Source organism: Mustela lutreola, chromosome 6 (genome assembly GCF_030435805.1).
Source record: "Mustela lutreola isolate mMusLut2 chromosome 6, mMusLut2.pri, whole genome shotgun sequence".
Taxonomy (NCBI): domain Eukaryota; kingdom Metazoa; phylum Chordata; class Mammalia; order Carnivora; family Mustelidae; genus Mustela; species Mustela lutreola.
Genome location: NC_081295.1, coordinates 113292609 through 113318290, shown reverse-complemented (window position 1 = coordinate 113318290; position 25682 = coordinate 113292609). Strand labels below are relative to the sequence as shown.

At 34.4% G+C, this 25682-nt stretch overlaps 1 protein-coding gene across 4 annotated transcripts in view; it reads right to left on the bottom strand.

The window, feature by feature from the left end:
• The window catches only part of SMAP1 (small ArfGAP 1), a 167630-nt gene that overhangs the window by 102761 nt on the left and 39187 nt on the right, over positions 1-25682 (bottom strand). For 2 of the 4 annotated variants that reach the window (XM_059178391.1, XM_059178392.1), the window contains exons 2-3: positions 21950-22083; positions 3168-3253 (exon numbers count right to left, since the gene is read on the bottom strand). In XM_059178391.1, coding sequence (XP_059034374.1) covers positions 3168-3253; positions 21950-22083 — 220 coding nt within the window. Of the gene's footprint in view, positions 1-3167; positions 3254-3742; positions 3821-9795; positions 9917-21949; positions 22086-25682 lie in introns of those variants that run through there. The other 2 variants (XM_059178393.1, XM_059178394.1) reach the window with 2 other exon arrangements.

The window sequence follows — 25682 nt, the reverse complement described above, 5'->3', positions numbered from 1 at the left end:
AATATAATCATAATTTGTAAATACTTTAGAAGTAACAGTTTGAAAACCCAAATAAGCATTCTTGAGCAAACACCTAGACCTTATGATCTAGCTGCAGAATCCCAAACCATAGCCTATCTATTTTTAAAGGCCATCAAGACTCAAACATGGCAACATTGACTTTACTCAGACTATCATCATTAAAATACGGTCAAGTGCCCTTCTACAGAAGGAAAAGTCTGGAAGCGTTGAGAAGCTTCTTAATAACTTAATAAGGGTGGGATAATAATAATCCTACTCTTCCCAACCCCAAAAGTGAAAGTGACATACTCCAGTTCATTGGGTTGTTTGGAAAATTTAAAAAAATAAGGAAGATAAAAAGTCAAGCTCAGTGCTTGGCACACAGGAAACCTTTTTTAAGTAGTAAGACTACTTTAGTTGTTGTATCTTCAGTGTGTCAAGGATATAATCATACCCAAGGCCAATCAATTCAGTGTAAAAAATATCTTCCCTGAAATGTTTAAGTAAGTACCAAATACTTAAAAATACATCAGCAAAAATATCAGAATTAAAACTCACTACCTCATTAATCCTTTACTTCTATAAGGGTCATCATAAAATTAATGGTAATTACTTAAGAAATAATATTCCTACTAACATACACAAAATAGTGCATAGAATAGTTCAATGTAAGAAGATACTGAGAAGCTATATACAGTCCTTTCCTAAATATCTTCAAAGCTTCTTTGAAAAAAATGTGGAATCGTGATGATAGACTAAGTAACTTGGAAGCCATTTTCACCCACAAGGAACCAAATAAAGGATACTACCAAAAATTACCCTGTAGTATTCAAAAGAAGTTAAAAAAAAACTAAACTCAAACCAAATAAATCCTAACACACATACACACAAACCTCCACAAAATGGAGATTCTTCCATTTGAGGAATCTAATATGTCTACTCAGGCTTGGGGGTGAGAACCAGAGAGAAAAGAATAAATACAAACAGCAAGCAATTGGTAAAAACCACCGAGGACATACTTGCTCACTCAGTTGTATTTTCTTCTACTAATGCTCTATTCCCAGGGTTCTGCCCTAGACCTTCACCTTTCAGAGAAAGAAAACAGTATTCCCAAGATGTTCAATAAAGCACACAAAAAGAATAAAGGAGTACTGCCCTGGGTAAACATAACTGCAACTAACACTTTTCTATCATCTACATGCTAAATCACTCCATAATCTGCATTGCATTTCCTGCTTTCTTTTAAGGTCTAGACCCTCGTTTCCAGCTACTGAATGGGGATCTCCATGTATACGTCCAACAGACACCTCAATCTGCCCAAAACAAAAAAGTATGGCTCATTACCTTTCATTTCTGACCCTTCAACCTTTATCTGGTACTGAATTTCTTCTCTCAGGGAATATGCTTTATCTTATCTATAGAACCTCCACCAAGCTTTAAAAAACTTGGGGTCATCTCAGTATCTTTCTTCAGAAACACAGCCAATCTCAACCTCATCCAATTGCTCCTGCTTTCCCAATTTCCAATATTCCCAATTCCTTCTTACCCATTCTCAATGCCACTATTTAATTGAATCTAATTCTCTAATTTATAACTTCATCATTGCTCATTTCAAGGCTGTACTAGCATTCTACATGGTCTGCAACTCCAAGGTTTCCTCTGACTAATCTTTCTTGTGGTAGAAGTAAATGCTTCTAATGTTTCTCCTGCTTCAAAACCCTTCATGGCTTATCAAATTCTTCAACTTCCATTAGTACATGGAATGAAGTCCACACTGCTTCTATCTGGTACTGAAAACCCTTCACAATCTGGAAAGTAAGTTTCTTCTGCCACTTGCCCCACTAAACACGAACCTGTCACATCAAAACCTGTCATGTTCCTTCACTCCTTCATAGTTCCAGTCACACAATTTGTTATGTCTGAAATGTACCTCCCACTTTTACCCTAAGAACCTGCTATAATAAAAACAGCCTTGGATATCGGATTGTTAAATTTGGGGGAAGAAGGTGGAGGGAGCAGAAATAGAAAAGGCCAAATACAGATACCAACTTTTTAAATAAAACTTAGAAGGTTTCTATACAAATATAAAAATATATCCTCTACTCTGTTAAGATGGCATTTTTTTTTTCACTGTCTGACCACATGGACTGTTTTAGTATACAAATGGGTAAAATATAACTGCTCTTTAAGAAACTACATTTTATTGTCAAAACTGCACCTTACTGTCACCTTTGGATAGAATAAAAAATACCTACAATCAATATGATAATCTTAAAGAACAGATCAATTTTGATGAGCTATTTCCTCAAACTTCAATATAAGTTTGAGAAATCCTATATAATCAAATGACTTTATCTTTAACAAATGTGAAAAACATCTGACTAAAATGCCTGTGAGAAAATATTCTACTTATTCATTATGGCAGATTTGTAAAAGCAAACACAGCTGTGAAACCTGTAACAAAGAAGAAATGTGAGCAGTAAATATTAGCATAAGCTACTTCAGCAGGTCCACTTACAAACATGTGATTTGCCATTTTAAATGCCTACATGCCAAACTCCTTAACATAAATATGATTACTATATAAAGGTGATCAAGAAGATCTCTTTAGGGACGCCTGGGTGGCTCAGTGGGTTAAGCCTCTGCCTTCGGCTCGGGTCCCGTGATCTCAGGGTCCTGGGATCGAGTCCCACATCGGGCTCTCTGCTCAGCGGGGAGCCTGCTTCCTCCTCTCTCTGCCTCTCTGCCTACTTGTAATCTCTGTCTGTCAAATAAACAAATAAAATCTTTAAAAAGAAAAAAAAGAAGAAGATCTCTTTAGAAATAAATTTTAAAACTATTCAAGATGCTCACAAATCAAATCTCTAATAATACTCTAAAATAATAAACAATGTATATTCTCCAATCAAGAGCTAGAGATCAAGAAGAATCAGCCATAATACTTTATACTTAGTAAGAATTATATCAAAATACTATGTAGATCATGTATTATTTACTATTAAAAATTTACTACATACAAAGCACAGCTCAGGGCAAACCAGCTTTGATATTTAATAAATAACAGTCTGATAAAGTTTGCATCTTCCTAAATATAAACAGTTAAAATATGAAGTATAAAAATAAGTTATTTCTTTTAAAATCCACAATAAATAAAGTTTCAAGGATACTGATCTGTCTGCGGTCTTCGAAAGTTCTCTGGAAGATTGGCTTCATAGAGTAGTCTTGCTTTAGTATTTCCCATATCTTGCATGCACTAAAATAAAAAGAAAAATCAAGCATTTTCATTAGTCATATGAATATTAAAAAGTAATTACTATGTACACATACATTTACATATATATACAAATATATACAAATACCAAGTAACATTTATTATTTCCAATATATATTCCTCTAAGAAAAATAAATTAAATCACAACTATGAAATTAATTCCTTGAGTTCAAAGTAGAAGCATATTTTTAATCCACATTTATTCTATTTACATAGACCCACAGTTTTCTAATGTCTTTTTCTGTGAAAACAGTATCATCTTTATTTATATTCACTACTTCCTAAAATTAATTCCCTGGTAGTTCATGGCAGTTTTATTATTGTTTTAGATATGCCATTTGAACAGCACTACCATTTCCAAGGTAACAACTCAAGATCAAATTTTGTTTTGAAATTCAAAATTCTCTTGGGGTTTCATGATTTACAATCAGGATCACAATGGAGAACAGATGAAAAAGAAATAGTGCTAACCTAGAACTCCACAGGAGTGGATTAATTTCTTTGGGGTTAATCTCTTTAAGATTCTGCTGAAAGCTATGGATCCTCTCCCTACAAAACAAACAAACAAAGAAACAAAAAACAGTACCCTATGACCCAAAGCCTTCCTAAAATCTATAAACCCCAAGAACAGTAACTACTTAAGAGGCATAAAATAATCTGATAATCACTTAAACCAATTTAATTAAGTTTCAGTATCTTCTGTGAGTAAGGATTAGCCAAACAGTACTTCCTGGATAATCTATTACATTAGAAAGTAACATTTACAAACAAAACATTATTCATTTTATATGAATACATGTTACAAATGTTACAAATAAATACATGTAAAATGTTACAAAACATTTTACATCATTTACACAGAGTTTAGGTTCCTTAAAATGTTTTAATTGATAGAAAGATCAGTCTGTATAATTCCTTCTTTTTTCTTCTGATTTCCTAGACACACCCCCACATCCCTGAGAAGACAATCCAGATTTAACGGCTTATCAGGTATGCACCTTGAGTTGTAGCACTCAAGAGTACACAGGCTGAGCCATCTTCCTTCAAATAAAAAATACAGTGACATGGGGCTCCTGGGTGGCTCAGTCAGTTAAGAACCTGACTCTTAATTTCAGCCCTGGTCATAGGATCAAGCTCCACACTGGGCTCCACACTCAGCCTGCTTTGTACCTCTCCCTCCCCCTGCACTTGTACATGTGTGTTCTTTCTTTCTCTCAAATAAATAAAACCTTTAAAACACAAAATACAGTGACCTTTTTTTCTCCCAACTGAGAGTTTTAAGATGTGCAAAATACTAATATACTCTCATTTCTTGGTATCTATTCTATCCCACCTCACATAAATACTCAACATAAGTACTCTTTCCGAGTAAACAAGATGATAAGAAAAGGAATTAATAAGGGGCTGGGAAATATAAGGAATGGTAAACTGAAAAAGAATGAAACAGCTTTTGTTAGTTAGCTTTGGAGAGAAAACAGAAGCTAAAGCAAGATAAACCCAAGGGTATATAAAGTGAGGGGGGGAAACCTGTGTAAGGCAAACTGACAATATAAAGTCAGAGGGCTCTACTATGTCAGGACACATGCTAGCATGTATATGAGCAGAGCTAATATGTAATTCTGTGTGTGGGGAGAAGAGCTCAGAAACTTTCAGTACAGCCCACCCGTCTTTATAAAAGAAAAAATCTTTTCCACCTCTAGTATTCAAATGATGCTTTACTTTTGTAAAAGTGGTGGGAATTTAGAAGTAAAGATGATTCAAGTTATGTAACCCTAAAGGTATTAAACATTTAGGAAGAGCTACAAGAAAAATGCCTCTTAGTTTGACAATATCAGCAATAAAGCAAAAAGGAACTCATAGAAATTATGAAAGTAAAAAACTTGAGGAGTTTCCATCAAGCAAACAAGAATACAGAGAAATTCTAACAAAAAATTTAGTTAAGACTAAAAACAGTATCTACTATGCATGCCATATCTCATTGATCCTGTTACAGTTTTCTTCATATTTGATAGTCTTGCAATTGATAATTTTTTCTTTTGAGTCCATAAAATAGAGGTGCTCTTTACAGAGATATCTTATGTTCAATGAATACGATTATACACATTTTATATAAAATACTTAAGGGAGGTCTTTAATATTTTGACAAAATAAAAATTACTAGGAGCAAGGCACACGTGTATTACACCAACTTATTTACTGTTGTTCCAGGGATGTTACCCATTCACAATCAGACAAGAGATAAAAAAAGAGGTATAAAAATCTGAAAGGGAGAAATAATGTGAAAGAATGAGCCATTTTTACAGGAGACCACTACCAAAAAGTGACTGGGTACAGGTGCACCTGTGTGTGTTAGTTGGGATTAGAGGAAACAAGGATTCAGTGATATCACAGACGTAGAAAGATTGTTTTGTAAGAATGCTCAGATGGTTTCTAGGTTTCTAAAAAGTAGAGGATAGTAGTGTGGGAGGAAGGTCAGTGTCAAAGTTTCAAAACACTACATTTAAAGGCCATATACAAGACTTACGAAAATTTATCCTATTGGCCCTGAGGAGCAAACTCTGTCTAGCATTCGGAAAAAAAATAATTAAAACATCCTAACAACTACAATGATAAGCATTAGCCTCAATACTTTACTTTCATACATAAATTATACATATATAATTGTAAATTGCACATATATTAGAGAAATCATGTATGTGTGCACACACACATATATGCCATTTGAAATTTCAAAAAGCCCTGCTTTAGGCATTATTTTCCTATTTTGGCAGGAAAGGAAACTGAAGCACCAAGATGTTAAGTAACAGGTCCAAGATTATTAATCTCCATGAGTATTTGACTCTTGATAGAACCAGAATCAGCCCTCAGGAGTTAGAGATTTCAGGCTGCATCCAATAGAACTGAGGACTATCTCCTTCAGGACTTAGAAACACCAGGCTCTTGGCTTTAGGGGCTCAGTTTTCATTTTATAGACACAGAAATGAAAGCACAAAGAGGTTATATGATTTCTCTAGAGTAAGATAATGAATCAGTTACAGAGTTTAGACTAGGACCAAGCTCCCTAGTCGCAATCCTTCCCACCAGGCACCCGCTAATCGACAGAAGTGTCCAGGAAATTTCACCACAAAACAGAATAACACTGTAGGTTTTGCCTCCTTTATTAAAACATCATTCCTGTTATTAAAATATTATTGCTTTTCTTTTAGATTCTCTCAACCCAAATGCTTTGCCAAAATGCACTGCTGGAAAGGAGAATTTTAGTTGCTTTTTTTGGGCAATTTATGATTCAGTTTTCCAGAGCTGGGTGAGTGGACTGGTTGCAAATAAGTGGGGGAGGGAGATGATAAAGGGAATATCCTACTTTTTAAAGAAAAAGTTAAGTTTTATATTTTTTATTATTTTTAACTATAATGAGACTTAAGTTTCGGTAATGAGCTAGCTACTTCAACTACCATCTAGCTTCCTGGAAATCAAGTCAGACCCTAATACTATGCACAATTCTGAAAAACTTCTAATTTCCAAACCTATTTTCACTTCTCCAAAAGGGGGGAATACTTGTAAGGACATCAAATATACTATCAAAAATGTTTAAATTTACCAATTTTCAAAAATTCTTTGGCTTTAAAGAAGCATGTAATGCTATCAGTAATTTTTTTTTCTCTTTCTCTCACACTTCAAACATGAAAAAGGAAGGAAGAGGACTCCTAATTACTTAAGTCAAAATTTCTACTGTTTATTTTAAAATATTTTTAAATAGGTATTTACTTAATAAACTATAGTTCATCTCAAAATTAGATTTAAAAAAAACAGTCAAACATTATGTGAGCGGAATATATACTGAAATTCTTGACAAGGAAATGATAATAAAAATTCAATATGCATTTTTACTTTAAGAAAAATATATACTTATATTGAAGAGTAAGTGAAATTGTACTTCACTGTTATGATAAATACCAATTAGGTAGTACATACTTTAAAATTAGTGTTACTGTTCATTTTCAAATTCAATCTGTCCTCATTTTAAACACTGTATGTTCCTAGAAAGATCAATTTTATATTGTACTTTTTGCTTGAACCACCTTCATCCAAAATCAGCACCATTGTAATTGCACAGGGAGGCTTCACCTGAAAATGGTATAATAAATCACACTTAAGAATCTCAAAACCTACTATTAAAAGTATTTTGTCCTTGTCGATCACATAATCTGTGTGTTTTTAGTTTCTCCATATAATCCAATATATAAAACAACCCATGCCCAAAGACTCACATATCACCTGAGATTCAATTTCAAAAGTTAACTATTTGAACTACAGTGCCAAGAAACACCTATAGGCTAACATAGTTCCTTCACAATCTAATGCAGATAAAACATTTCTATTTCCGAAACTTTCTACGAAAACATTTCACCCAATCCTAGTTTTGGCACTAAAAACAGTAAAATCTATATGCTAAATGAGTTCTAAATTTTTAATATTTTAAAGAGACTCGAGTGAACTGGGGTTGTCAATTTAAAGTTTAACTTTAAATTTAAACCTTAAACTTTAAAAATTAAAGTTTACATTTACTTATGGAATTTGTATAATTTAATAAACTAAAACATACAAAAACTGGTGACAGATGGTAATAGCTACACTTGCTACTACACAGAGTTCTCAAATCACTATGCTGAAATTAATGTAACATTATATGTCAACTGTATTTCAATTTAAAAAAATAATAAAAATAACCAAAAAAAAGGTAAAAAAGTCACAAAAAGTGGGAATAGATAAAAAGAAAATAGACAGGATCAGTAAGTAGGCAAACAAATGTAATAGGAATCACTGTTTCATGTCAATGGGGGCATCTCCAATGAAGAAACTAATAATTAAGCAGCACACAAAATCCGCTTTAGTGAGAAAAGAGCCTTGAAATAGATGTAAAGATAAGAGGTAACAGGAACAGATAGAAACAAAATGTACCTAAGTTTAAGTCTTTCTCAATATTAGGAAATAACTTTAAATGTCAAGATAAATGACAGACCACCTAAAGTTCCAAGTTAATAAGAATAAAACTTGTCAAACCTCCCCCCTCGCCCCACCTTTCTTTAGTCTTCCAAAATCTTGGAAAGCAGAGCTCTTTGTGGACTCCAACTAAGTGATACAATTACTTCAGGGTATGACTTCTACCTGTGTTAGCTCAACTAAAACTACAGTCTAGTCTAGGTTCAGTGGCTATGTTTAAGAACTATGGCTCCTTGGACCTCCCCTCTCTTTCATCTTGTACACTCTCTCTTTTCTCAGTATCTACCTCCTATCTGTCCCATAATGTTTCCTGCATCTTCTCTCTCAGACACTAAGTAGTGCCTGGTCAACAGCCATTTATAGTTAAGCTAGAATTCACATTAATGTATTATTTCAGGAAGCTACCTGTATAGTTTTCGAAAATTTTTGTGTGTACTGATTTGCCCTTTGGAGTTTACTGGCTATTTTAAAAAATGAAGTAGTTGAGAAAAAGAATAGCAGCCACAAAATAAAGGACTGAGATCACTAATTGCTGCTGTAAATGATTTAAGTTATAATGTGGCTATTAGACCTTCTAAATTCCCAACGGCAAAAATGTAAAATATTAAAATAATCAATAGAATCTTACATGTTAGTACGTAATAGAAAGGTACTACATGTCTACACTAAATCTGGAGGAAGAAAGATAAAAGTATATAAATTAAAACTCTACTACCTAATTTTCTGAGGAATAGATGTGGGAAGGAATCTCACCTACAAGGTGACTATTGTGTAAGGATATGAAAACAGCTAAAAATATATACTACATATATGTTTGTATATATGCACAAAATACTTCAGGAAAAGTATACAAGAAACTAATAAATATGGCTATTTCTGTGGAGGAAAACTGGATGTCTGAGGGATAAAAATGGGAGGAAGACTATTCACTTTGCACCTTTTGTACCCTTTGAAGTTTGTGCCATGTCCATTTATTTCACATTTCCCCAAAACAATAAGATAATTAAGATAGGCTTATTAATCCTTCCTCTCCAGAGGAAGCTTAGCTACCATATTCAAGCAGCATGTGAATCAGAACAAGGAGACTTCCTCCTCACTGGTAACCTCCACTCCTACTAGGAGAACACAGTGTTCTAGTGATCAAAGAGGTAATGAATCAAATCAAATTAATACATTTTTTAAAATTCCATCCAAGTATATCTTACACTCAAAATACAAAGTATAAATACAGCATTTATCATATCTTTTCCCAGCATGGTCATCTTCTTAAAAAAAACCAACTGTTGCAGAAGTTCATCACTGAATGTATCTGTTTTTCCTTCTTAAAATTTCAACAAATTTATTTTTATGTGGGTGAGGGAATACTACTTATTCTACTATTTTCTATTCATTAAAATTTTTAGAACACAAAGATAAGATTGTCAAACTGCCTTATCTGAGGGTATATATTTTTTAAATGTTAATGAAAAAGAGAAAATGAGTATTTGTAGTCCCTGGACAAATTCTTCATGTCAGTGACTCACCTCTACTACCACTTGAAATTTTCCAGAATAGTTCTCTATCTTCCTCTCAAAAGCCACCAGGATTTCTTGCATAGGAGCAAGCTTTTCAGGACTGGTTTCAAGATCTTTTGGATTCCAGCTGCTGGAAAAGAAGGGCCACCGTTTTTGGTCTCAGGAACTCTTTGTAAATATTTAATACAGAGTCCATTCCTTCAGTTTTCATAAAATTGTGTTCTTGGGGAATTATTCTCTTTCTGTTTTAATTGTTATTTTAAAAAACAAAATGAGTAAACCACACATATTTAAAAATCAAAAATCCTAAATGATGATCTGGAATTAGAGGTACCAATTCTCCTATTTTTCACAATTTTTAGATATTCTCAGAAACTGGTTTATCTGTTGCAGCATTTGCTAGTTGTTACAAATTCAGAGAATGTATCTTTTAAAGCAGTAAAATTAAGCACTGTTACAACAAAGTTGGAAAAGCTTTACTTCACACTCTTTTGTAATCTGTATTTACTATGAAATCCATGCCATTTGAAGTCTAGGAATAAACCACTACTTTCATCCGAGGTGCTTAAGGCTCATCTCGGGAGTCATCCTGGACTCTCCCCTCTTCTGTCAGAAAGCTTAGTGATTGTAACTCTTCAATATTTGTTATAACCTCCCCCTGGTAATCAACCCCTACTGCCGCCACTTTAGTTCCAGATGGGGTCAACCACTGCTTAGGCCATTGCAGGAACAAAACTGTCAGATTTAGGTTCTTAAAAAAAAACTAACACTAAATACCACTCTTCAACTTACAACATTTAAGACAACATTCCCTGTTCTGTCCCTATCCCCACCATCCCCATCACTGTTAGGATCAAGACCAAACCAATCCCCCATTGCAACTTTCACCTTCATCTCCTGTGACACATAACTGCACCCAATACTCTGGTCACAGAAAACTACCCCTTTCTCAAATGCGACATGCTTTCTCCATCTTTCTGCCTGGAAGGCCCTGTGTACACTGTATTATGCTTCTAGAAATTCAGAAGCAAATAAAGGTCACATAAAAATAGTAATGAGACATCCTTCAAATATGCTGAGAATTTACCATAGCACTAGATACTGGTGATTTCTTTCTTTCTTTCTTTTTTTTTTTTTTTTAAAGATAAAGGAGCTACTACGAAGTAACTTGCTGAAGATTACCCAAACATTTAGTTAACAAAGCCAAAACTGGAATCCAGGTCTATAAAGTCCCAGCCTTCCACTAGGCCTGCTATCCTCTACCATTCTTACATTCATGCAAAGCAGGGAAGAGCAGTAACCTCACCTCGAAAACATTACATACAGTGAAATTAATAATCATGTTTCCAGATGATCTATTCATACAGGTATTCATTCATTGCCACATAACAACTTCCTACCAAATATAGCACTCTATATGGAGATATAAGTTTTCTTCTTCAATAGTTTAGTATTCCTTTAGTTGAACTCTCTCAGTTCCATCTAGGTTAGGCAGTACAGAATGAAGACAGTTAAATTAACAAAAACTACCACTAAGTAATATCTTACCATTTTGTTCACCGCTTTAACTCAAGAGCTATAGTCAAGTTACTAGTAAAAGAGAATTCTAAAAACTATCACTGACTTTTCAACCTTAAAAACAATTTAAAAATCAAGAGGAAAATACAGGGCATAACCTTATGCATTCACATTCAGAATACATGCAAGTTTTTCTCAGATACATTGCTTAAAAATGCAAATGTCTTACTGAACTTCACAGATTAAATTTCGTTAGTATCACATGTCTTTCCTCACCTCACTCTGCACATATAGGTAATACATAAACCCAACATTATAAGCAGCCCCTTGCTATGATCTTCTTTGAGGACAAGTCAATGACCTGGCAAGGAGTTGGCAGAAGTTGAGTCTTTACATTTGGCCATGATTTGAGAAATTTTGTCTGCCTAATAGAATTCATAATGAGTACTCTTACCACAAAATAAGAAAAAAGTTATATGACTGGGGGTTTTCTTAAATAAATGTGTACCAAGAATTGTGTGCTGAAAGCTATGTCCCTGGTTCTATTAAGCACTATGAAAATTTATCTAAGGGTCAAAACCTTGAGAGAGTAAATAATGTTCTAACATATACAGGTCAGATGTGGTTAAATCATGGAGCTCTTCAAATTAACCTTTCTTAAATGAAATTTTATTCTATAAAATACTGTTTGTCAGGAATTCTTTAATAGTGGTGATAGTTTTCAAAGCTCACAGAAGCTTCTCACAAAAAAAAAAAAAAAAAGAATCACTAAATAGAAAAACCAAAACCCCATGGACAATATTTACAACAAAAATTGGTGATCAAGTATCCCCACAAACCCCAAAATGCTATGAGGTAGAGATGAGGCACTAACAACCACTGACCTGCATGACATCTGCAACTAATGGGGGGCCAGGCAGATCTGAAAACAAAACACTAAAATAGTAAAGAGATAAAAACTGGAAATTACAGTGAACCAATCTAAAGAAAGCACATGAAACTAAAAAAAAAAAAAAAAGCATTTTTACCCAATCCAACAGTAAATACATACAGTCTACAATAAGCTTGAAACAGGGGAAAATAATCTAGTCCCTATCTATGAATTCTCATAACATAACCACCAAACTTCCTTTCTAGGACCAGGCCCCACCCTGAGGAGGAAGTCCTGGGAAAGGATTCAAAACTCCAGCAGTAGCCACCCCTCTCAAAAAAAGAAAGAAAATAAAGAAAGAGAAGGTACAAAGTGGGAAAAGGAACAGAGCAAAAATAATCTCAGAAAACAAGAGGCCTTATTTTTAAACACTAACACAAAAACCACTGACGGGAGAGGTCTGTGTCAGTAGAAAAGCTATCTTAAATATCAATGCCTTTTAATAATAAAGAAAACTAGTATCACATAAAAATGATCAACAGAAAAGAATCAAGGTCCAATCTCATACAAAGTTTTAGAAGAAGAGAATAAGAAGCAGAATAACATCTCTACAATGAAACCAGTCTACAACAAATATGCTCAGAAAACAGATCAGAACTGCACACCTACTAATTTAGAACAAGCCAAAAAATATATGCATGATATGAAAGAACGTGTTAAATGAGTTAAAAGCCTGGTGAAGTTATGGAAGAACAACTAAATCAGAAATTAGAAATACTGGGGCACCTGGCTGGGTTAAAGCCTCTGCCTTCAGCTCAGGTCATAATCCCAGGGTCCTGGGATGGAGCCCCGCATCAGGCTCTCTGCTTGGCCGGGAGCCTGCTTCCCTTCTTCTCTCTCTGCTTGTCTCTCTGCCTACTTGTGATCTCTGTCTGCCAAATAAATAAATAAAATCTTTGGAGATAAAAAAAAAAAAAAAAAAGAAGAAATTAGAAATATTTGGGGCCACCTGCTGGCTCAGTCAGTGGAGACTGTGTCTCTTGATTTCAGGGTTTTAAGTTCAAGCCGTATGTTGGGTATAGAGATTACTTAAAAATAAAACATAATTTAAGAAAGAAATTAGAAGTATTCAGAATTAAAATGAAAACTCAGGAAAGAATTAGAAATAAAAGGAAAAATACTTCAGAAATGAATATGAAATAAAATGGAACATGAGAAAAATAAACAGAATAATGGCCTATAAAAACTGGAGAGACAAAAAACCTTACAGTTTTTAATTTTAAAAAAGTAATAAAAAGGATCCAAGAGAAAGTGACAAATATTGGAGTTAGACAACGAAAATCCAACTTACATGTAAGAGTGACACTGAAGAAGAAAGCTCAAACAAGGAGACAGAATACTGAAATACTGATTTCAAAAAGTCACTGAGGGGTGCCTGAGTGGCTCAGTGGATTAAGCCTCTGCCTTCAGCTCAGGTCATCATCCTGGGGTCCTGGGATGGAGCCCTGCATCGGGCTCTCTGCTCAGTGGGGAGCCTGCTATCCCCCCCACTCTCTCTCTGCCTTCCTCTCTGCCTACTTGTGATCTTTCTCTCTGTCAAATAAATAAATAAAATCTTAAAAAAAAAAAAAAGTCACTGGAATTTTAAAAAAAAAATTGAAACTACATACTGAAAGAGCATACCAAAGGCATTTCTCGTCTCAAAGAAACCTATTTATATTTAATGACATAAATCAGTTAAACACAAAAGCGTGAAAGAAGAAATACCTGGAAACATTAAGCAAAATAAGGCTGCAGTGGCTACAAAGCAAGGTGTTAACTATCTTACAGGTACATCACTGCTGTGTGACGAAATGATAATCTGAGCCAACTGTATCCTTTTAAATTTTCATTAAGTAGTCTCATTAACAAAAATAAAAACAGGTAAAATTTATCTTAATAATGAATGCATCTTTCTCCTCTTCAGAACTCCATGGAAATCGTAGTAACTTATCTCACCTTCCCTTAACAATTTAAAAATGGTGTGATAAATTAAAACAAACCTGTACATCTGGATAATTCGAGTTAAATATAAGTTTCAACTGCCTATCAATATTCTAGTTCCAGTTTTCTATTTTCTAGGGATGGCAGAGATTCCTCGCAGGAATGCTGTAGTTCTACCACTGAAATTTTATTTCACAAACTTAATATGTTTTTAAAGAATAATATGTATCATAATTTTATCTGAAATATACTATGTCAAGATCAAGGGGGAGAAAACTTCCTCCATATATCTAGTCACTTTCATCCCCTATATCTTTTATAATCCTTTGCATCCCAAATTTAATAGTGAAAATGGGCACAACATGACCACCAATATAAGTACCTATAATTTAATTACTTGTTTAGCAACAGAGAAATATTTAAAGTATCTACCAATTCTCTTTTGCCTATTCTCCCTGTATCTGGGCTGATCAGGAATTCAAACGGAGGTCCTAGAACACAGTAAAGCTTACTGATGAGTATTAGTGAAAACCTGTAATTTTAGCTTCCTAAGGGCAATTTTTTTTTCTAAGAAAGATCAGAAGTTTATATTAAGACAAATAGGTCAATAGTATGATACAACTATTGCTAATTAAACTAAAACTACCAAGTTACTTACACAGGTATTTCTAAGAATAACAAGATTTAAATAGAAATCTATATCCATCTAGTCAGTGATTTTTTTCCTTATAAAAGAACACAAAGAGTAAAAATGTTCAAAACATTTTTAGAACTTATCTTTCAGATTGAATCTGAGAATATGGTCACATTCTTATGATTTATCCAGAGTGCAGGAATTCCACCATAAGGTGGAATCTGACTTTTAGGAAAAAATTGAATAACATCTCTAACTGTAACATACCATTCTTATTCAAATGCATATAATAAGATGAAATGGTTTTTGAATTGCTCTGGTAACCAAAGAGGACTGAACATAAAATCAAAGAATCTCAAAAACGGAAGAGACTTCAGAGTCATTTAAATTATTCCTCATCTGCCCATTCAATGCTTGAATCCCAGCTACAGATTTCCAAGTGGTTGTCCAGCCTTTGCACAAACCACTCAAGTAATGACAAACTCATTACTTTCCAAGGCAATCAATTTCAGTTCTGGATGGTTTGAAATGCTAGAAAGTACTACCTATCTAGTACCTGCCTATATTTCCTTGGAACCTCCACACACTAGCTTAACTTACACTCCTAAGGCTCCTGTATTTGGGGAATTTAAACATATATAGGAACATGGGAAGAAAAGGAGAGAGGTAAAGAAATGAAAAAAGCTACTGTATGAATAATATAGGACAAATTGGGGGCATATGCTTGATTTTTTTTTTCATTTTCTTCATTCTCCCCGTTCATTGCTAAATATAGGAAACATTATCTCATAGAATTATAACAAACCAAAGACTGTTCTTGGTGTGCCATTGATAAATTAAGGACATACTGTGTTCCCACCACTGTGGTAACCAACACAAGGGCTACAAATGCACATCAGGTAAAGTTACTAATTACTGGAAGGTTACAATTAACAGACATGCACAACGGTAAATAACAATATGTGGTAGTAAATAATTAGGCACAACCTATATTTTGAAGGTTTATTAAAGTATGGATTTAACTGGGTTTTAAAGAATGGGAAGGGTTTGGTTTGAAAAAAGGAATATTCAGAAGATACTTCCAACAACTGACAACTGCACAACTGCACAACCAAAACAAACAGTAAGAACTCACTGTCAGAATAATTCAACAGGAACAGCTGTCTCTCTACAGCAAAGAGATCTATTGTCAAGCATCTGGAGGAGGGTCAAAGACACAGGATGAAGCAAGACGGCAGAGGTGTGTGATTACCAATTTAAGGAAAATAAAACTTTTATGATTCTCAGAGGAGAACCAATACAAACTTCGTAAAAGAGAAGTCAAATGACCAAAACATGTTCCAGAAAGATTATTCTGAATGTGGTATGTAAAAGTGATGGAGAAGGGACAGTGACAGGAAGATCAGGAATAAGCTAAAGCCATGGACCTGGTAGTAGAAATGAGAATGTAAAGCAACAGAAGCAACAAAAGAATTAAGAACTGATGGCATAATGAGGCACACAAAAGAAAGAGGTAAAAACCACAGGATACCACAAGCTTTTAAGATTAACTTGAAAAATGGCATAACTAAGAAGCCAGTATGGACCACCAGATAATTATTTTAAGTGTGTCAAGTTGCAGATTAGTGGCATCTATTAATCTTAACATTTACAAAGGCTACATATTAATATCTTAAATCCTTTTTTCCTGTTTCCATATGAAACATTAAGAGGTTTTATTGATACTGCTAAAGAGCAACAGTTAATTTTGATATTCTATTCTTTCTTTTCTTTTTTTAAAGATTTTATTTACTCATTTGACAGAAAAAGACAGAGAGAGACAGAACACAAGCAGGGGAAGCAGGAGAGGGAGAAGCAGGCTTCCCACTGAGCAGGAAACCCGATGTGGGGCCCAATCCCAGGACCCTGGGATCACGACCTGAGCCAAGACAGACACCCAACTGACTGAGCCACCCAGGCACCCCTGATATTGTATTCTTAATTTTACTCAAATGCGTAATGTTATCTGGCAAAAAGAAAAAAAAATCTATGCCCCATCATATCTATTCCTTTCTCTTAACTTCTACATTACATTAATAGCCAGCTTTTCTCTGTTTCGTACTGAAGTACTCTTCATAAAGCAATGCGTTTTAATTACTTCATATGAATTACTGAATATACAAAGGTGAACAGATATGTAAAGCCATGTTGAAATTCCAGTGCTAAGGAACCGACCAGATTGACTAACTCCAGCCTCAAAGAATATACAATTAAAATGGGTGCTAGGGCAAACTATCAATTACTTCATGCCAAGGATATCCAAGGTTTCTTAAGATCGGTACGTCCACAAACAGCAAAGGTCTCTAATAGGCAATCTAAAAAAGAACTGAAATTCACTGTAGAAGCCACTATTGGACAGACAGGGGAAACCATCTGCACAAAAAAATAACTGAATCCATGAGGGTAAGTGAGTTCTCCTACAAAGAGAGACTAAAGAACAACAGGGGTAAATACAAAACTAGAAAATCTCCACTACAGGGAAAAAGCAAAAAAAAGAAATAGTAAAAACAAAACAAAATAAAACAGAGACTAAATAAACCAAATAGAAGATATGGTGAGTGACTTTAGCTTCTTTCACAAATAAAAACCTTCAAGAAGGCAGGGATAGTGTCAAGTGAAGCAGGAAGACCAAGGAGGAGGAGGAGAAGAGTTGGATTTGGCCATTAGGGGTAACTAGTATTCTTTATGAGTGCAAACTCAGCAGAATGATGAGAACAAAAAAGAGTTAACTTAGCAGAAGTAAGGTAAAGAAATGAAATTGTGGGTAAAGATCTTGTTCAAGAAATTCAACCGCTAAAGGGAGACAAGAGCTACTCACTAGACTACAGAGACTGGCACACTGTGAGTACTTAGTAAGTGTTCAGTGGCTAAATAAGCAAACAAATGAATAAATACAGCAGAGTCAAGAGCTATTTGTTGAGGGAAAGATGGTATTAGGAAGACTTTTTTTTAAAGGCAGAAGCATGAAAGTAATGCATTTCAAAGAAAAGAAAGAATTTAAATGTGCCTCCAAATGAATACAATTTTTTTAATTAGGTGGAAAAGCAGGAAGGAAAACTGCAAATGAAAATAAAGGCAGAGAAATTAGCAGCCACTCCCTTCCATTCTGCCCCTAAACAAGAGAACAAAAAGCTGAAGTCAAAGCAGGGTTTGGGGAGAATGGGAAGAAAGCAAGCTTCTATTCTTTTGTTTTAATAGAAAGCAAGAATGTGAGAAGAGTTGGGTTTAAAGACCTTTCCTTCAAGCCACAATATAGTCAAAGCTAAAGTAAAAATGGTAAAGATATTAACTGAGGGGGTAAAAATGTCTACAAAATGTTGCAGGCACGTTCACTAAGGATAAATCATAGGCCTGTGGAAATGGGCAGTTTCAAATGTAAAATTCCCCACAATATATTTTATAATGAATAAATCTCAGTTGTGTGGCCTTGGTGTTCCCAAGAAAATACTAACTACTATATCCAATAAATGACACTAGTCAGTAGTAAACAAAGAACCTGTGAAAGAATATTACTAAAAGATTTATAGTTAGTAAAGTATTAAAAGTGGTCCAAAAGTTATCAAGATAAATACCAAAAACATGGCGTATACTTTGCAATAGGGACAAAATCTCACTAAGATGTTTTATTAGACAGCACAAAAAATTTACAAGACTCTGCACAAAGTAAGCTAAGAAACTTGAAGACACAAGTAATATTCCTCTGCAGTAAAAATAAGGTATTTTTCATTTTAACTCCTTCAGTACAGACAATGAAAACTGAATTATTAAAAATTTTTAAATAACGGAGAAAAATGGTACTCAATACTTGGGGTTAATAAACCAGTACAAAATTAAAAAAAACAAAGATTTTAATATTTATATAAGTACAAAGTGATCCCTCCTAAAAATTTGAAAAGTGCCTGAGAATAAACCTAAGACAAAAGATTTTCTTTTCCATGTTCCCAGATACACTGATTATGCACCACACCATACGTGCCCTCCTTAATACCCACCACCAGGCCAAAAGACATTTAATCTAACCATGAACCATATTTTAAAAAAGAATTTTGGTTAAAATGTAAGGTGAGTAACTCTGTTTCCATGCTAATAAAAATCAAAGTAAGTTCTGATAAATTTTCTTTGAAAAATAAGCATAAAGCAATTCTAACCCAACTGTGATATGGCAGATGCCCTAAAACTTGATTCACACACTCAAAACAGGTATACAAATAATTGATATAAATATGGTGCATATATGTCAGTTGATAAGAAGCTCTGTGGCAAAACTTAAGTAGTTACATTTTATGGAGACACACAAAAGAAGAATATTTTTATTTAACAGCTGGGTTCAGAGATTAAATCATGTTTCCACATTAGTTATTAAAGATCTAAAAATATATAAAACTACCCAAAACTAAGTATCATCTTTGCAAATTAGAAATATGATTTTCATGAACTGTTGGGGTTGGTGGTAAGGGAAGACATAGGGTAGAAGTTTATGCAGTAAAATACTTTCCTTCTGCAAATAAATGCCTCCTGAGCTTTTTTTTTTTTTTTTTAATATCCAAGAAATTCTTACAAAATGTCATATGAATAAGAACACTAAATTACACTGTGATCGTCAATTTTCCTAATCTGAATGAAGAGTAAGTGTTAATGAGAACAAGCTCCAAGAAATAAAAATCTCAATGTATAGCAACCTACAGGTACAGACATCAGTGTAGTGGTTGTCCCTAGAGAACCTGACTATAAATTGGCACAACAAAATTTTGTAGGATGATGAAAATGCTCTGTGTATCTTCATTGGGAGTGTTGGTGACACAGTACAGACATTTGCCAAGACACATAAAACTCACATCTGTAAATTTTGGTCTCTGTAATTACACTTCAATTTTTTTAAGTAAAAAATAAAATAAAATGTGCAGGTATAAATAGAGTTGGACTATATCAAACATACCTACCATGATAGGGAAAGGATATGTTTAAATCTGAGTAACAAGCAACTCAATAAATAGACAACTGATATGTTTACTGAATCATCTCAAAATGCCTTAACATCCAATATTACTAAAAATGAATTAATTCTATTTCACAAACATTCTCAAAAAGTAATTAATACTCAATACCACACAATGAATCAGTAGTACACTTAGTTACCAATTCATCACAGATTTACTAGGAAGCCAGACTGCTTAAGATTAGAAAGATACTCAAGGCAGCAATACTGAAGGTTTTAAACAATGAATAAATGGACTAATATTACTAATAACTGGTAAGCTAACATCGGGAATTTAAATGTGCCATGTACTGTTCTAAATGCTTTCCCCATATTAACTTATTCTATCTTCACAGCAAAGCACAGAAGAAGACATTCTTACTATTCCCATTTCATAAATGAAGAAACTGAGGTACGCTGAGATTAAGTATCCTGTCTAACTCTGGCTGTCTGACCATCTAAAGACAACTTTGTAAATCACTTTGTTCTACTGCGTTTTTAGAATCAGTTGCCTTGAAATTTTCTAGGTTAAAATAAAGATTGTACTTTATAGAATGAAACCTTGGGGCCTTCACCAATTACTTACTCATTTATATCGCATATCAGTCCCAGTGTGATTTTTTTTTTTTTTAAGATTTTTATTTATTTATTTGACAGAGAGAGATCACAAGTAGGCAGAGAGGCAGGCAGAGAGAGAGAGAGAGGGAAGCAGGCTCCCTGCTGAGCGGAGAGCCCGACATGGGACTCGATCCCAGGGCCCTGAGATCATGACCTGAGCCGAAGGCAGCGGCTTAACCCACTGAGCCACCCAGGTGCCCCCCAGTGTGATTTTTTAAAGAACAACTTTGGCTTTGCTTGCAAGTACTTACAAGGCCCACTCATCTGTCTGTGTGACTAAGTTTCTTCATACTTTTTTTCTATACTTTTTTTTTTTTAAATAAAACTTCATTGTCTATCATTGTCTATTCATTTAATTTTTAAGTGAGCGCATCCTAACCTTATTTCTCATCACAGAACACTGAAAGAGGAGCTCTGTGGTATATAGTCATACAGAGCACCCTCTGGTGATAATTACTCATCAAAAGTCTTGCATTCCAAAACAGTAATTCTTATTTCAAAAAGATGACGGTTGGAACCATATAAATGATGTTCGAATACAATTTCAAAGACTGTATATTACTTAATAGTTGTTTTCAAAAGCCTGCCATTTTTAATAATTTAGTATCTTGCTGTGTAACTATTACCTATTCTGCAGAAAACCAGTGAATTCCAGCTGCAGCCCTCTGACTAGGAAACTCTGCTCTCAGGTATAAGAAAAAAACAGCTGCCCACCTCAAATAAACCTTTATTCAATTCCTTTTAACAGGCTAGCTGAGAAAAATATTATATCTGGAAAACTGAATTGTCCAAGGATTTCGTGTTTTGTCCTTTGGGGAAATGAACCATTAAAAAGGCAATACACCTTGGGTCTTCAATGTATTGTACCTCCATAACACATTACAAACACCAAGTTACATTTTCAAGCTACACTGTATCACATTTTCTTGAAGACAACTTAAACAACATTATGAAATCTGTTACCACAGTTACTATAGAGATATTATCAAGAACAGAGCCTTATATGCAATGTTCAAAAAGCTCTTGATAAAACAAGTAAATTTTCTCCTCAAGGATTAGGAAAATACATAAAGTGCCATATTTCCTTTTATGTCCTAGCCAGCAAAATCCTCAAAAACTTATTTAAGAGTGAACTAAAACAGCTATGCTTGACCTTATAGTCTGAAGATCTCTTAGCTATTTTTTTCAAGTATTTCTAAGGGTTTTTGTTTTTTTTTTTAATTTAAATCTTGACTCTATCTAGAATTTACTTTGGCATAAATATATCTTTATCACAGAAGTTTTACTTTTTTTATCCAATCTTTATTTATTTATGACCCACTCCCCCCAACATTATATTCTATTCTTTCACCCTTACTTCACCCTATCCATGCCAATTTCTGTGTTCTTTGGGTAATACCCAAATTTCATATGCGGCACCTGCCATTTCAAAATACTCCATTTCAATGTTAGATGCAAGAAGGGTTAAAGACTTTTAAATTCATTTTAAATATTGTAAATAATCTCTCAATAAGAAAATGTTTACCTGTATCTGTTCTGGTGTCCATTGGTCTAGGTTGACTGACTTGACCCTGGATATATGAACCCCAAGATTCCTATGGATTCCAGCACATCTGATGCAAATAAATACACCAATATTCCAGGAAGCCCATCGAGGACCTAATCAAGGAGAAAAAAACAAAGATAAATATTAAAAACTAAAGTAAATATTATGGCAGCTTTTAAGCAGCATTCTGATTTTTTACACAATTATAATGGAGCCTTACAGAATTTCAAATGGCACCAACAGCAAGCTTATAAATCAACCTTCAAAAACTTAAATGAATTTACTAATTTTCCTTTTCTAGAAACTTTCCCATAACTATCTAAGAATTTAAAACTGATTTATGTGAACAGTGTTTTCACTTAGCATATTTGAACCAGGAACAGTAATATCCCACAGTAAAAAGTTCTTCATTAAATGTGTAAAGTGTTCCTTAAAAGATTACCAACAAATAAAAATCATAGAGTTTTTAATGAAATGAAGACATTAGTAAGAAACACACAACCAACCTAAAAGAAAAATGTGCAAAAAGATATGAATGGGTAATTCACACAAGAAATGTATAACCAATAAACATAAAAAACATATACAAGCTCACTAATAGGGGAAAAGCCCGTTAATACTACAATAATCTCCATTTTAGATTCAACACATTGGAAAAGAAATTTTTTAATCAACTAAATGTTAGAAAGACTGAGAAATAAAGTCTGCCTCAAGAAGCCTTATAACAACATGAATAAATCCCAGCTATAACCCTGAATTAAGAAAAGTTATAGATAAACTATGGTGTGCTATAAAATGTTAGTTCTTTGGATCATTGTTTAAAAATTCTGAAAAACATGGTAGAGAAACTCACATAAAGATAAAAGACTACAAAGCCTTAGCTGTACTATTCTTTATGTCTTTGAATGTATTTTCTTAATAATTTTAAATATCCTTTTTAAAATTTAAATTCCATTAGCCAACATATAGTACATCATTAGTTTTTGATGTAGTGTTCAAAGATTCACCAGTTGAGTATAACACCCAGTGCTCATCACAGCGCATGCCCTCCCTAATGCCTATCACCCAGCTACTCCATCCCTCCACCCATCTCCCTTTCCACAACTCTGTTTCCTGGAGTCAAGAGTCTCCCATGGTTTGTCTCCCTTTCTGATTTCCTCCTATCCAGTCTTCCTTCACTTCCCCTATGATCCTCTGCACTATTCCTTATATTCCACACAAGAGTAAAACCATAAAAAACATGTATGAGAGTAATTGTCTTCCTCTGATTGACTTGTTTCACTTAGCATAATTCCCTCCAGTTCCATCCATGTCGATATAAATGGTAGGTATTCATCCTTTCTGATAGCTGAGTAATATTCCATTGTATATATGAACCACATCTTCTTTATCCATTCGTCTACTGAAAGGCATCTCAGCTCCTTCCACAATTTGGCTATTGTGGACACTGCTGCTATGAACATCGGGGTGCAGGTGCTCCTTCTTTTCACTACATCTGTATCTTTGGGATAAACACCCAGTAGTGCAGGTATTGGCTTGTAGGGTAGCTGTATTTTAACTTCTTGAGGAACCTCCATACTGTTTTCCAGACTGGCTATACCAGCTTGCATTCCTACTAACAGTGTAAGAGGGTTCCCCTTTCTCTGCATCTTCACCAACATCTGTTGTTCCCTGTCTCATGCATTTTAGCCATTCTACCTGATGGAAGGTGGTATCTCATTGTGGTTCTGGTTTGTATTTCCCTGATGGTAAATGACGTGGAGCATTTTTTCATATGTCTGTTAACCATTTGGATGTCTCCTTTGGCAAAGTGTCGGTTCATGTCTTCTGCCCATCTCCTGACTGGATTATTTGTTTTTTGGGTGGTGAGTTTGATTAAGTTGTTTATAGACCTTGGATACTAGCCCTTTATCTGATATGTCATTTGCAAATATCTTTTCCCATTGTATAGGTTGCCTTTTAGTTCTGTTGACTGTGTCCTTTGCCATGCAGAAGCCTTTTATCTTAATCAAATCCCAACAGTTCATTTTTGCTTTTGTTTCTCTTGCCTTTAGAGATGTATCTGTAAGAAGCTGCTGTGGCCAAGGTCAAAGAGGTTACTGCCTGTGATCTCTAGGAGTTTTGATGGATTCCTGTCTCACATTTAGGTCTTTCATTCATTTTGAGTTTATCTTTGTGTATCGTATAAGAGAATGGTCCAGTTTCATTATTCTAAATGTGTCTGTCCAATTTTCCCAGCACAATTTAGTGGAGAGACTGTCTTCTTTCTATTGGATAGTCTTTCCTGCTTTGTTGAAGATAAGCTGACCACAGAGTGAAGGGTCTACTTCTGGGCTCTCTATTCTGTCCCACCAATCTATCTGTTTGTTTTTGAGCTAGTACCATGCTGTCTTGATGATAGCAGCTTTGTAATATAGCTTGAAGTCAGGCATTGTGATAGCCCCAGCTTTGGTTTTCTTTTTCAACATTCCCCTGGCTATTCAGGGTCTTTTCCAGTTCCATACAAATTTTAGGACTGCTTGTTCCACCTCTGTGAAAAATGTAATTTTAAATATTCTTATGATTATTTTCATATATTGCTTGTATAATCAAAGTAAAATTGGAAAAATAAACATAATATCTGATTATTATGTCAACTATTCAGAAGCTTATACCTAATGGACTTTTATAAATCACCTGATTATGGGAAAAAAAAACATACACAGTATGGGATATCAATAAAAACCAAGCTTTTTAAAACATTTATTAGACTTCTATTTTAAGTACATCCTTTTTTTTTTTTTAAGATTTTATTTATTTGTTTGAGAGAGAGACAGTGAGAGACAACATGAGCGAGGAGAAGGTCAGAGGGAGACGCAGACTCCCCATGGAGCTGGGAGCCTGACGCGGAACTCGATTCCAGGACCCCAGGATCATGACCTGAGCTGAAGGCAGTCGCTTAACCAACTGAGCCACCCAGGCGCCCATTAAGTACATCCTTTTTATCTCAAGGAGAGATTTAATCTACAAAATAACACTGAAGCCAGTAATTACAATGCAGTAAAACTAAACACATTCCTCTCCAAAATTCTTTAGGAAGTAGTTCATGCATATACAATTTATACCAAAATATGCTGCTTTTAAGTTTGAGAAATGACACCTATAAACTGACAAACATCTGGGACATGTTCTATTTAATGACTGCTACCAGCATAGAAATTATTTAGAGGCCAAAAGACCTGTACTGTCAAACAACTCTGCCCTCAATGAACTGCATGAATTACCCTGCACTAATAACAAACTGAGCAACAAGGTTCTCATATTTTAAGTGGACTCAGGACTGGCTGCCTCATTACTTAGGTGAGTCTTGTACAGAAAATATTTTGAAAGTTTTAGAGCATTACTTAAGTACAAGTTATTGTTATGAAATTCTGAATATCAAAATACAATATGTTCTTACTTTAGAACTAAAGTTTTTACACTGATCTGCAAAACAACTGTATCTTAAAACTTTCCTCAGAAACAATTCCCAAAAGGGCAGTGAATCCAAAGCTTGATGGGAAGAGATTTTCAACACTCTCCAAGTGTGGCTTCATTTCTGTTCTTAAAATAAAATGATTCCCCTCAGAGCATGTTAGACACACAGCTAAATACAAATGGAAACTTTTCTCTACAGCAAAATTTTCTGATGCAGCAAATGTTATGACTAAATGAATTAATTAGAGAACATCAT